This window comes from Carcharodon carcharias, chromosome 5 (assembly GCF_017639515.1).
Source record: "Carcharodon carcharias isolate sCarCar2 chromosome 5, sCarCar2.pri, whole genome shotgun sequence".
NCBI lineage: Eukaryota > Metazoa > Chordata > Chondrichthyes > Lamniformes > Lamnidae > Carcharodon > Carcharodon carcharias.
The window spans coordinates 20,976,295-20,990,423 of NC_054471.1; the positions used below are offsets into that span (position 1 = coordinate 20,976,295).

Genomic DNA, 14,129 nt, shown 5'->3' on the forward strand with positions numbered 1-14,129 from the left:
GGATCGGATCTGGATCTTGAACTGGAATGCAAGTGCAGGAGAGGGAAGCAGCGAGAGGCTGAGTCAGGGAGTGGGAGCTTCTGCGACAGGGTGGGTCAGAGAGGGGGAGAGACCACAATGCTGAGGGTTAGGGAGGAGGAGGACCTGCAATGACCAGGAGGATCAGGGAGCAGGATTGGTGGCAGACAAGAGGTGCTGTAATTAGAAAGTTACATTTTTCGTTTAAAATAACTTGAAAAATATATAAGTTATTTAATTTATCAATGTAGAATATTGCAACTTAGAGGGTATATTGTTTTGATATTTGTATTTTTTGGATAAGGAAGTTCCTACAGAAACTAACTGCAGTTTTAAAACTGATTCCTCTGGGAACTGATGATTCATTTAAAGTCATTAAACTTAAAGCCGTGATTTTTAGGAACGCAACCACAGCTTTAAGTGAGGAATTACTATACAGGGAGAGTGGTGGCCAAAGATATTTCAAGCTATAGGCAAAGAACAGACCAGATCTAGCAGTAACCCTACTGACTACTATCATTGTTTATATGAAGTAGAATCTAGCCTGTTGGGTAGTCCTTGACCTTTTTAAATAACAAATCTCAAAAGCTAATGACAGTAATATGTCTAACAATTATAATGGAACTTTAGAAATCATTAGTTAGGCTTCAGCTAGTGTATTGTGGACAATTCTGAGCACCACACATGATGGTTTTCATAAATAACCATACATCATAATGACCAACCCAGAAATGATTCCTCGTTCTTTGTTTACTCAAAAAACTTAGCCTGTGAGACACTTTCCTTGCTGCTCTTTCACTTCTGAACAGAACACAAAAAAAATGTCATCAGATAGATGATCCCTTTCTCACTTCTACACTTCAAACTTTCTATCTCCTCCAGGAAGAAAAACATTCTTTTTTTTAAGCCATTCTTTTCATGGGACGTGGGCATCACTGGCTAAGCCAGCATTTTTATTGCACATCCCTAATTGCCTTTGAGTCGGTGGGGGTGAGCTGCCTTCTTGTACTGTTGCAGTCCCTGTGGTGTAGTGCTGTTAGGGAGGGAGTTCCAGGATTTTGACCCAGTGATAGTGAAATATAGTTCCAAGTCAGGATAGTGAATGGCTTGGAGGGGGACTTGCAAGTGGTGATGTTCCCATGTGTTCCCTAGTCCTTCTAGGTAGTAGAGATCGTGGGTTTGGAAGGTGCTTTAGAAGAGGCCTTGGTGAGTTGCTGCAGTGCATCTTGTAGATGGTACTCATTGATGCCACTGTGCATCAGTGGTGAGGAGTGGATGTTTAAAGTGGCAGCTGGGATGCCAATCAAGCAGGCTGCTTTGTCTTGGTGTCAAGCTTCTTGAGTGTTGTTGGAGTTGCATTCATCCTGGCAAGTGGGGAGTGTTCCATCACACTCCTGACTTATGCTGTGTAGCTGGTGAACAGACTTTGGGGAATCAGGTGAGTTACTCTCCACAGAATTTCCAGCCTCTGACCTGCTCTTGTAGCCACAGTTTTTATATAGCTGGTCCAGTTCAGTTCCTGATCAATGGTAACCCCCCAGGATGTTGATAGAGGGAATTTTAGCAATGGTAATGCCATTGAATGTGAAGGGGAGATGGTTAGATTCTCTCTAGTCAAGAGATGATCATTTCCTGGCATTTGTGTAGCTTGAATGTTACTTGCCACTTATTGGCCCAAATCTGAATGTTATCCAGGTCTTGCTGAACATGGACATGGACTGCTTCAGTTTCTGAGGAGTTGCGAATGGTGAAGATTGTGTAATCATCAGCAAACGTCCCCACTTTTGACCTTATGATGGAGTGAAGGTCATTGTTGAAGCAGCTGAAGGCTGGGCCCAGGACACTACCCTAGGAACTCTTGCAGTGATGTCCTGGAACGGAGATGATTGACGTCCAACAACCATCTTCTTTTATACTAGGAATGACTCCAACCAGTGGAGAGAGTTTTCCCCCGATTCCCATTGATGCCACTCTTGGTCAAATTCTGCCTTGATGTCAAGGGAAGTCGCTTTCACCTCACTGCTACTGACGTCAATGTTGAGAATATTCGATCCTCACTGCTCAGTCTCCACATTCTTTTCCAGAATCTCAATACTGTGCAATTCCTTACCACCCTACAATTTATAGCCCTTTAAGACCTAAACTCCTATTCTGTTTAACTGCAGTGGTGGTTCTGCATCAGGGCCCTCGTCACTTCACCTGATCAGTTTAAAAGAAAATGTCACTCATAATGGTTTAACACTTAGGTTAATTGTAAACGTGAACTCCAAATACTTAAAGCAGTTTATGATCTGTGTTAATCTTGCAACTCGTAATATGCCACACCTAGCCTTTTTCTGGTATTGACAGCCCCAGAGAATGTTTATACAATAGGAAATCTTCTAAAGCAAGAAATTATCACTAGTTAAAGGTTTCTGATTTTGTACACGCAGTCTTATTATGCTTCTGATCTAATGACCCATTTTTTCTTATGGGTGTTTGATTTGACGGAGCAGCTCTCCCAGCAAACTCCATAAATTAGCTCATCCAAAATTATGCTGCGAGCAAATCCCATTCACACATCACCTCTGTGCTTGCTGACCTAGATTACCTTAATTTAAACATTCTCAAGTCTTTCGTTGTCCTTGCCTTTCCCAATCTACTTGGACTTCCAGAAGGCCTTTGACAAGGTGCCGCACAGGAGGCTGCTCAGTAAGATAAGAGCCCATGGTGTTAGGGGAGAATGAGGTTGAGAAACTTATCAGCCATGATTGAATGGCGGAGCATACTCGATGGGCCAAATGGCCTAATTTCTGTTTCTATGTCTTATGAGTAACCTCGTACAACCTTTAAAATCTCTGGGCTCCTCCAATTTTGGCTTGTCCATCTCCAATTTTTTTCACTGCACCAAAGTCAGCTATGCCTTTGGCTGCAAATGCCCGAAGCTCTGTATTCCACCACCCCTAATCCTTTGCTCCTCTCTAAAATGGTTCTTAAAATCTTCCTCTTTGACCAAGCTTTGATTATCTCTTCCAACATCTTAACCACCTTGGAACGTTTTACTCTGTTAACGGTGTCATATAAGCTTAAATTGCTGTTGTTGATAATGATATTGAAGCAGTTTGGGAAGGTTGGGTAAATGGTGCAGAGCATGCACACGAGCACAAAGCAGTTTGTGTTTTAAATTAGATGTAATTCTATTCAACCAGTATATTATGATGCTGCGTGTCTTATCAAACACCTGCAAATGATTTCACTTTTCCCAGCTCATAACTTGCTGTATTGGGGTCACAAATGAATTAATTTCCTCCTTATGCCTTTTGTTCTTTTACCTGCATTGGCCGCTGCTTTCATTCTTTTGCAGCCGCTCCGAGAGGAAAACTTGTCCCGACACAGAACGAAAGGGGGCGAGAGAGACAAAAGAGAGAAACGGCCAAGGAGCCATTCAAATGAGGCAATTTCCGCTCTCCGCTTCCTCTTTGTCTGTTTGTGTGGAGTGACCGGCGCCATTTTCAACTCCTGCAGCTTCACCCACTCAAGTGCGCAGCAACCCCGCCACCGCCACCATGTCTGAAGAAGGAAAGTTGTTCGTCGGCGGCCTCAACTTCGAGACAGACGAGCAGTCCCTGGAAGAGGTTTTCTCCAAGTACGGGCAGATCTCTGAGGTGAGAGTGATTAAGGACAGAGACACCATGACGTCCCGCGGTTTCGGCTTCATCACTTTCGAGAACCCGGAGGACGCCAGGGACGCGCTGCAGGCGATGAACGGAAAATCCATCGACGGGCGGCAGATCCGAGTGGGTCACGCCGAGAAAAAGTCGGGAGGTGGCCGCGGGTATGGTGGAGGCCGAGGCGGTGGCGGCTACGGTAGCCGCAGGAGAGGAGGCGGCGGCTACTGGGATAGTGACAGGAGCAGCGGCTATAGCGGTGGAGGCCGGTACGATACGGGAGACCGGGACAACTATTCGGGTGGGTACAAGAGCCAAGGTGGATACTACTACGGTGGTGGTGGTGGTGGTGGTTATGGAGGCCGCTCATACAGGGACTATGACTGATCAAATCTAGAGAAGCATTTCTGCCAGATTCAGGATCAACCTCCCACCTTGTTAATTAAATGGCTCTTGGAACCGCAGAAAGCAGTATCTGATGAATTTGATTTGCCTGTTATGTTAAAATGCTAGAAACCCATTTTCACCATTGTCATGATTTAATCTTGTTACCTGTTGTTTAGCCTGGAGTACTGCCTTTTGTCGGGGCTTTCGACTCTGAACCTCCAAATACCATGTCGTTTTCTATATTATTTTAAAATAAGACCGATGTTCATTTGGACATTATATTGGCGACTTAAATCGCCACTGAGTTTCCTTTCGTCAGCTCCTTTTAGAATTTGTCGAAATCGTTTTGCTTTCTGGTGAGATTTTTCCACAATTCCATGCGGTGCAAAGAATGAAAGAGCGCGGAAAAGCACTTCACTCCCACTGTCTGGCCCGTCCTTCGGCACCATCTTATCTTTGGGAACCCGGACTGCCATTCTTAAGATGACTGGTCTCCGAGAATACGATCACTCGAGTTATTTTTCTTTGAATCGATTGATTTTCGTTGTATCCACTTGTTGACTCTATCAACTCATTGAGGATTGAACTTTTTTTAAACAATCAAATATGCTCGGTGGCTTTTAATGAATTTAAACATCTTCACTTGGACAAGTGCCCTGTAAAGACCGTTTTTTTGGGGGGGGGGGAAACCTTCTGACTTGCCAGCCATGTGTGTTCAAGTGGTGTGAGCTATTTTCCTTGCCACTGAAAAGTAATGAGGGATCCACCTGCACAACAACTTTTTCATCTAGCTTGTTAGAAGACTCGAGCAAAATGATCGTAGTCTTTTGTTTTAAAACTGATTTATTGAAAACTGTAATTAAAAAATCAATTGTCATTTGTTGTACTTCCATCAGCTGGCGCAGCTCTTTGGACAAATTTTACCACTTGGGAGACAAATCTTTGCCAGTGGATTAATCTGAATAAAATGCAGCTTCAGGAACACTGGTGACTTGTCTTTGTTATAAATCATTCAAATACCTTCCAAAGAGATGAATCTGGAGATGCCCTTTTATTCTAAACTTGCTTCCTATCATTGTTTGATTTCTCTTAAATTATGTAAATGCTGTATTTGAAGGCAGTACTCAAGGAAACTGCAAGGGCCCAGGTAAAATATTGGATGTTTAGTTTGAGATAATCTTTTATTAAACTTTTTTGTCCCTGATTGCTCAAATGTATTGCCTCCTTGTTGAGGTGTTTAAGGGTTTCTCCCAGTACCTCCATAAGTGGCTTTGATTTATATGAGCCTAGATGGTATGTCTGCAATCTTTTTTATTGTAGGCGTTATCCTACCTCATTGTACTACACCTACCAGCGAGAAACAAGATAAGTAAATATGGTTAACCGAAGAACAGATCTATCTTTCTAGTAATTGGTCTCCTTTTTATGTAGAAATCAAACTGGACTGCTGCTTATAATGCAATTTTGGTCTTGGCATAGTTAATTCATTTGTTTGTGGATGGAACATATAATCAAGAGTAGGTCATTTAGCCCTTTAAGCGTGATCTACCATTCATTGAGATTATGGCTGATCTTTGACTTCCAGTCCTGTCCTTTCCCTAACTGAGTGCCCACTGGAAGCGGAAACAATTATTTCAAGAGGGAATTGGATGGACACTTAAAGGAATTAAACTCGCAGGGCTCTGGGATCGAGCGGGGGAGTAGGACTGACTGGGTTGCTCTATAGGGATCCAGCATGAACTTGATGGGCTGAACAGCTGTCTCCGGTGCTTTAAATGACTGCCTTCATGTCCCTTAATGCCTTTGGTTAATAAGAGTTGATCAATCTGAGAATTAAAATTTACATTTTACCCACCTGTCTGCAGAAGAGTCGCTAACACCTAGCGCCATTGTGTGTAGAAGTGTTAACCAATTTTACTTCTCAATGCCTGGCTCTGCCTTTGTTTCTTGGCCATGTCTCTGATTCCTTTGCCAGCCAGCAAAAATAGTTCCACACTACCCCACCAATTCCCTTTAATGTTTTGAAAAGCAGAATTTTTTTTCTATGATGTTGATTGAGGAATAAATATTAAAGTCAGCACATCAGGGATAACTCCCTTGCTGCTCTTCAAAATAGTGCAATGACACCTTTTATAGCCATCTGAGCAAGCAGATGGAGCCTGTTTAATGTCTGATCTGAAAGACGGCACCTCCAATGGCATAGCAGTCCCTCAGGACTGCACTGGAATGTCAATTAAATCTCAGGCTTTGGAGTGGGACTTGAACCAGGAACCTTCTGACTCAGGTGAGAGTGCTACCAACTGAGCCATGACTGACATTTTGATCAAATCACTCCTTAACCTAAATTCTAGGGATTGTAGTTTGTGTAATTACTCCTTGTAAATTAACTCTTGGAGTCCAAGTTTCATTCTGGTAAATCAATGCTCCTACCCCCTCCAAGGTGAATATATATCTCCAGAAACCTCCACAGTACCCCTGACCCGGGCCTTTTATGTTTGCAGCTGACCCCTTGTATTCTAGTCCTTTGGATATAAAGGCCACCATTCATTTAATCAGCTATTTTGGTTATTTTCCATGCCTGTTTGTAACATTTTAATCCATGTACCTGGACCCCCAAGGCTCTGAGTCTTTCCCACTTAGAAAGTAACCAGTAGGTCCAAATTGTGTGATCTCACGTATGCTTACATACCCATTTGCCACAGTTTTGCCCATTCATTTGATCTATCAATAATTTTATCTTTAAAAAGAATGATGAGATAACTGCATCTAAAATAAGTGAAATATTAACTCAATCAAAACCCTTGGTCTAGATAGATTATATCTGCATTTTATAGAATCTAGGGAAGTGATTAGCAGAGGCATTGCTACACTCTGGTTTCTGGGAACATGGGTTCAAATCCTACAGTGGCAGCTTGTGGAATTTGAATTCAGTTAATTTAACATCTGGAGTTGAAAGCTAGCCTCTAATGGTGACCATGAAACTATTATTGATAGGCTTTTACAGCAATCTGATTCATTAATGTCCTTTTAAGGATGGCAGATTTCCTTCCTTACATTATATAAAAACAAAAAACTGCGGATGCTGGAAATCCAAAACAAAAACAGAATTACCTGGAAAAACTCAGCAGGTCTGGCAGCATTGGCGGAGAAGAAGAGAGTTGACGTTTCGAGTCCTCATTACCCTTCAACAGAACTTGAAGGAATGGCAATACAATTCTAAGTCAGGAACTCAGAGTGGAAATTGTATGTGATGGTGTTTCCATGTATTTGCTGCCTTTGTCCTTCTAGGTAATAAAGGTGGTGGTTTTGGAAAGTGCTGTTGAAGGAGCTTTAGTGATTACTGTGGTGCATCTTGTACAGGGCACACGCTATTGTGTGGTGGATGGAGTACTGATCAAACAGGCTGCTTTGAGCGTAATTGGAGATGCACTCATCCAAGCAAATGGAGAGTAATCTATCACACTCCTGACTTGTGCCTTCTTAACTATAGCTATAATATCTACCACGATTGTCGTGGCACACCTTTCTCCAACAAATTAAAAATGTTTTCTTTCATTTATTCTTTTCATGAGATCTGGACATCGCTGGCAAGGCCAGCATATGCTGCCCATCCCTAACTTCCCTTCTAAGGGGCTTGCTAGGCCATTTCAGAGGGCTGTTAAGTCAACCACATTGCTGCAGATCTGGAGTCACATGTAGGCCAGACAATGTAAGGAAGGTCGAAATCCTGGAACTTGCTGTGGGTGTACCTACATCAGATAAACTCGTTTACCTCCACCACCTCAAAGCAAACTGCATCCTGGGCTTATCAAAAGGGGCATAGGGTACGAAAGCAAGGAAGTAACGATAAACCTGTGTAAAACACTGGGTCGGCCTCGACTAGAGTACTGAATCCAGTTCTGGGCACCACAAGTTAGGAAGGACATGAAGGCATTAGAGAGTCCAAAGAAGATTAACTAGAATGTTGCCAGGGTTGACAAACTTCAGTTATGTAGAAAGATTGGAGAAGTTTGGACTGTTATCCTTGGAGAAAAGGGTAAGAGGAGACTTGATGGGGGTATTCAAAATCATGAGGTGTCTAGACAGATCAGATATGGATAAACTTTCCATTGGTGGAAGGATTGAGAACTAGTGGACGTCAATTTAAGGTGATTGGCAAAAGAAACGATGGTGACATGAAAAACTTTCACAAAGCAAGTGGTTAGGATTTGGAATGTCCAACCTGAGTGTGCTGGTGGCAGGTTCAATCGAGGCATTCGAAAGGGAATTGGATTGTTTTGTGAAAAGGGTGAATGTTCAGAGCCATGGGAAGAAGGAGAGTAGTGGCTCTGGGTGAATTGCTCCTTTAGAGAGCCAGCACAGACATGACAGACCAAATGGCCTTCTATGATTCTATAAATTAAAGATGGGCCACAGATGCTGGCTTTGTTAGTGACACACACATCCCAGGAATGAGTTTTTAAAAATATAGAACATGTCCAAGGAACTGTAGTGGTAGGAAAAATAATGGGATCCCTACTGAAGGAGGCATAGAAACTTTAGAAAGCAAAAATATAATAATGACCAGCTTGGATTTCTAAAGGGAAAATCTTGCTTGGCCAACCTTATTGAATTTTTTGAAGAGGTAACAGAGTGGTAGTAGTAGATGTAACTTGTCTAGATCTTCAAAAAAGCCATTGATATAATAGGTTAATGAATAACACCAGAATGTAGGGTCAGGGAACAAGTAGATAAATGGGTAGCTGCTGGCTGCAAGACAAAGCAAAGAGTATGGGTAAAGATTAGGTATTTAGAGTGTGGCACAAAGTCAAAAGTGCTCCACAAGGATCAGTGCTTGGACCAATGTTCACAATTTATATTAACAATTCAGACTTTGGATTCAAAAAGACAATTTCAGATGACATATAAAGTCAAACTGAGAAGGACTGCACCAAATTACATGTGGATGTTAACAAATTTGCAGAATGTGTGTATAATTGGAAAATTATTTTCCACCTAGATAAATTTGAGATATTACATTTTGACAAGAAAAATAAGGACATTGAATATTGTTTCAAAATAATCTAAATGGAGTAGAAGGCGGGAGAATGGGGTTGAGAAACTTACCAGCCATGATTGAATGGCGGAGCAGACTCGATGGGCCGAATGGCCTAATTTCTGCTCCTATGTCTTATGGTCTAAGAGCAAAGATGATCTGGGAGTACAAATACAGAAGTCACTAAAAGTAAAGACACAGGCTAATAAGGCCATAAAGAAGCAAACCAAGCCTTGTGGTGTATTCCTAGGGGATAGATTGAAACTAATGAAGTTATGCTAAGCTTGTATAAAACCTTGGTTAAACCACACCTGAAGTACAATGTACAGTTCTGGTTGCAATTTTAAAAAAAAAGATAAGGAGGCATTGAAAAAGGTGAGAAAAGATTTACAAGGATGATAGCAGAAATGCGTAGTATACCTATCGAGAGGGTGAACAGGCTGTGTCCTGAAAAGAGGTGGAGGGATGACCTAATAGATGTCTTCAAAATTATGAAAAACTCTGATTGCATCAGTAAAGAATGGTAAAAATCCAAAGTACTGCAGATGCTGGAAATCTGAAATAAAAGAAAATGCTGGAAATACTCAGCATGTCTGGAAACATCTGTGGAGAGAAATAGTGTTAACATTTCAGATCTCTAACCTTTCATCAGAAAGGGTGTTTCCACTTCAGGAAGAGCAAAACTAGAGACCATCATAAAATAATCACCAAGGAATCATGTTGGGAATTCAGGGGAAACTTCTTTACCCAGTGAGTGTAAGAATGTGAAATTTGATACCATAGGGGGAGACTGAGGTAAATAGTCTAGATACATTTAAGGGATGGTTAGATAAACATATGAGGGAGAAGGGGATAAAGAGTTATACCGATAGAGTTAGATGAGGAAAGACGGGAAGATGCTCAAGTATATTCCACGCATTCCACATAAAGGCAGGCACAACAATCTGGGTAGCTGCAACAATATCATTTCTTTGAAAGAAGTAAATGGAGTTGAAGAAGAAGAAGTTCAATTTTCTTTTAATTCATACATGGGAAGTGGGCATTGCTGCCCCATCCTAAATGTGCTTGAGGAGGTTGTTGTGAACTGCTTTGATTGCTGCTATTGAAGTTGGCATCATTAAAGCCATGGTATCAGCCCTCTGATGAAGCATATTGTGTTTTGTCATGGAGCACTCTGTCTGACCTTAGAGGTTTGATGTACTCATGTCACTTTTCCTGATGGGCCACTTTTTTATTCATTCACGAGATGTGGGCTTTGCTGGCCAGGCCAGCATTCATTGCCCATCCCTAGTTGCCCTTGAGAAGGTGGCAGTGAGCTACCTTCTTGAATCACTGCAGTCCACCAACAGTGCTGTTAGGAAGGGATTTTGACCCAGCGACAGTGAAGGAACGTCGATATATTTCCAAGTCAAGATGGTGAGTGACTTCGAGGCGATGGTGTTCCCATCTATCTGCTGCCCTTGTCCTTCTAGATGGTAGTGGTTATGGGTTTGGAAGATGCTGTTGAAGGTGCCTAGATGAATTCCTGCTATGCAACTTGTAGATGGTACACACTGCTGCTACTGTACGTTGGTGGTGGAGGGAGTTTGTGGATGTGCTGCCAATCAATTGGGCTGCTTTGTCCTGGACGATGTCAAGCTTCTTGAGTGTTGTTGGAGTTGCAGTCATCCAGGCAAGCGGGGAGTATTTCATCACACTCCTGACTTGTGCCTTATAGATGGTGGACAGGATTTGGTGAGTCAGGAGATGAGTTACTTGTAGCATGATTCCTAGCCTCTGACCTGCCCTTGTAGCCACAGTATTTATATAGCTAGTCCAGTTCAGTTTCTAGTCAATGATAACCCCCAGGATGTTGATTGTGGGGGATTCAGTGATGGTAATGTCTCGAACATCAAGTGGCGATGGTTAGATACTCTCTTGTTGGAGATGATCTTTGTCTGGCACAAATGTTACTTGCCACTTGTCAGCCCAAGCCTGGATATTGTCCATATCTTGCTGCATTTGGACTGCATCAATATCTGAGGAGTTGTGAATGGTGCTGAACATTGTGCAATCATCAGCAAACACCCCCACTTCTGACCTTATGATGGAAGGAAGGTCCTTGATGAAGCACCTGAAGATAGTTGGGCTGAGGACACACCCTGAGGGTCTGCTGCAGTGATGTCCTGGAGCTGAGATGACTGACTTCCAACAACCACAACCATCTTCCTTTGTGCTAGGTATGGCTCCAACCAATGTAGTCTTTTTCGATTGATTCCCATTGACTCCAGTTTTGCTAGGGCTCCTTGATGCCACACTCGGTCAAATGCTGCCTTGATGTCAAGGGCAGTCACTCACCTCACCTCGGGAGTTCAGTTCTTTTGTTCATGTTTGAATCAAGGCTGTAAGGAGGTCAGGAACTGAGTGGTCCTCGCGGAACCCAAACTGGGCGTCAGCGAGCAAGGTTATTGCTAAGCAAGTGCCACTTGATAGTGCTGTTGATGACCCCTTCCATTACTTTACTGATGATCGAGAGTAGACTGATGGGTTGGTAATTGGCCAGGTTGGATTTGTACTGATTATTGTGCACAGGACATACCTGGGCAATTTTCCACATAGCCGGATAGATGGCAGTGTTGTAACTGTACTGGAACAGCTTGACTAGGGGGCGCAGCAAGTTCTAGAGCACAAGTCTTCAATACTGTTGCTGGGATGTTGTCAGGGCCTTTGCAGTATCTAGTGCCTTCAGCCGTTTCTTGATATCACTTGGAATGAATCGAATTGGCTGAAGACTAGCATCTGTGATGCAGGGGACCTCCGGAGGAGGCTGAGATGGCAAATGCCTTATCTTTTGCATTGATGTGCTGGGCTCATCCATCATTGAGGATGGGGATATTTATGGATCCTCCTCCTCCAGTGAGTTGTTTAATTGTCACTACCATTCACGACTGGATGTGGCAGGACGGCAGAGCTTAGATCTGATCCGTTGGTTAGCTCTGTCTATCACTTGCTGCTTATGCTGTTTGGCACACAAGTAGTCCTATGTTATAGCTTCACCAGGTTGACAGCTCATTTTTAGGTATGCCTGGTGTTGCTCCTGGCATGTCTTCCTGCACTCTTCATTGAACCAAGGTTGATACCTTGGCTCGATGGTGATGGTAGAGTGGGGGATATGCTGAGCCATGAGGTTACAGATTGTGTTCGAGTACAGTTCTGCTGCTGTGACCCACAGCGTCTCATGGATGCCCAGTCTTGAGTTGCTAGATCTGTTCAAAATCTATCCCATTTAGCACGGTGGTAGTGCCACACAACATGATGGAGGGTATCCTCAATATGAAGGCAGGACTTCGTCTCCACAATGACTGTGCAGTGGTCACACCTGCCATGGACAGATGCATCTGCGGCAGGCAGGTTGGTGAGGATGAGGTCAAGTATGTTTTTCCTTCTTGGATAAAAACAAAAAACTACGGATGCTGGAAATCCAAAACAAAAACAAGAATACCTGGAAAAACTCAGCAGGTCTGGCAGCATCTGCGGAGAGGAACACAGTTAACGTTTCGAGTCCATATGACTCTTCAACAGAACTAAGTAAAAATAGAAAAGAGGTGAAATATAAGCTGGTTTAAGGGGTGGAGTGGGACAGGTAGAGTTGGATAGAGGGCCAGTGATAGGTGGAGATAGCCAAAAGATTTTGTTTTTGACATCTTTTGGCTATCTCCACTTATCACTGACCCTCTATCCAGTTCTACCCGTCCCACACCCCCCCTTAAACCAGATTATATTTGACCTCTTTTCACTCAGTTCTGCTGAAGAGTCATACGGACTCAAAACGTTAACTGTGTTCCTCTCCGCAGATGCTGCCAGACCTGCTGAGATTTTCCAGGTATTTTTGTTTTGTTTTTCCTTCTTGTTGGCTCCCTCACCACCTGCCACAGACCCAGTCTACCAGCTATGTCATTTAGGACTCGGCCACCTCGCTCATGGACTTTAAAGTCCCCGCTCAGAGTACGTTCTGCACCCTTGCCACCCTCAGTGCTTCCTCCAAGTGGTATTCAACTGGAGGAGTACTGATTCATCAGCCGAGGGAGGGTGATACGTAGTAATCCCCATGAGACTTCATGGGGTCCAGAGTCAATGTTGAGGACTCCCAGGGCAACTCTCTCCTGACTGTATACCACTGTGCCACCACTTCTGCTGGGTCTGTGTTGCCAGTGGGACAGGACATACCCAGGGATGGTGATGGTGGTGCCTGGGACATTATCTGTCAGATATGATTCTGTGAGGATGACTATGTCATGTTGTTGCTTGACTAGTCTGTGACAGCTCTCCCAATTTCAGCACTAGCCCCCAGACGTTGGTAAGAAGGCCTTTGCAAGGTCCACCATTGTCATTTCCAGTGCCTAGGTCAATGCCAGGTGGTCCATCCTATTTCATTCTTTTTTGTGACTTTGTAGCAGTTTGTTACAACTGAATGGCTTGCTAGGCCATTTAATTGAGTCACATGGAGGCCGGACCAAGTAAGGTCAACAGATTTCCTGAAGGGCATTAGTGAACCAGATAGGTTTTTGCAACAATTGATTCATGGTCATCATTAGACTTTTAAATTCCAGATTTTTATTGGATTCAAATTCCAAACTCGTAGTGGGATTATGAACCCAGGTCCCCCAGAGCATTACCCTGGGTCTCTGGATTACTAGTCCAGCAACAATACCACAACACCATTGCCTCCCCCTGAACTCTGTTACTGTTATCAGTCTTGTTGCTTTGGAATTGGCTCTCAGTTTTGTGGGACCAGTTAGTTGAGAGTGGTGCTGAAGAGAAAGTTCTAATTCTTTGGAATGTAGTGAATGGCATTTTGAAGTGCTCTGTCAGCCTGCAGTGCTTTGTCTTCTTAAAACGTGAGATCAGCTTCAGTCAGTCTGTTGCCTTGGAGCAGTTTGATGTAGTTTGCAGCACTGGTTGAATATTTAGGGAGCTAGGTCAGTTGGCTTCCCTGGGCAAGGGCCAGCAAAAAACGTTAGCTAGATGTTGGGAACTTAAGTAGCTTTTGATGTTTGCTGGAG

General features: G+C 43.2%; 1 protein-coding gene across 1 annotated transcript in view; it reads left to right on the forward strand.

Annotated features, from left to right (window-relative positions):
* Window positions 1–3,459: 3,459 nt before the first annotated feature.
* LOC121278122 (29 kDa ribonucleoprotein, chloroplastic-like) overlaps window positions 3,460–14,129 on the forward strand; it is a 55,081-nt gene continuing 44,411 nt past the window's right edge. The window contains exon 1 of the mRNA XM_041188210.1: window positions 3,460–4,050. Coding sequence (XP_041044144.1) covers window positions 3,564–4,050 — 487 coding nt within the window. The 5' untranslated portion in view covers window positions 3,460–3,563. The remainder of the gene's footprint in view (window positions 4,051–14,129) is intronic.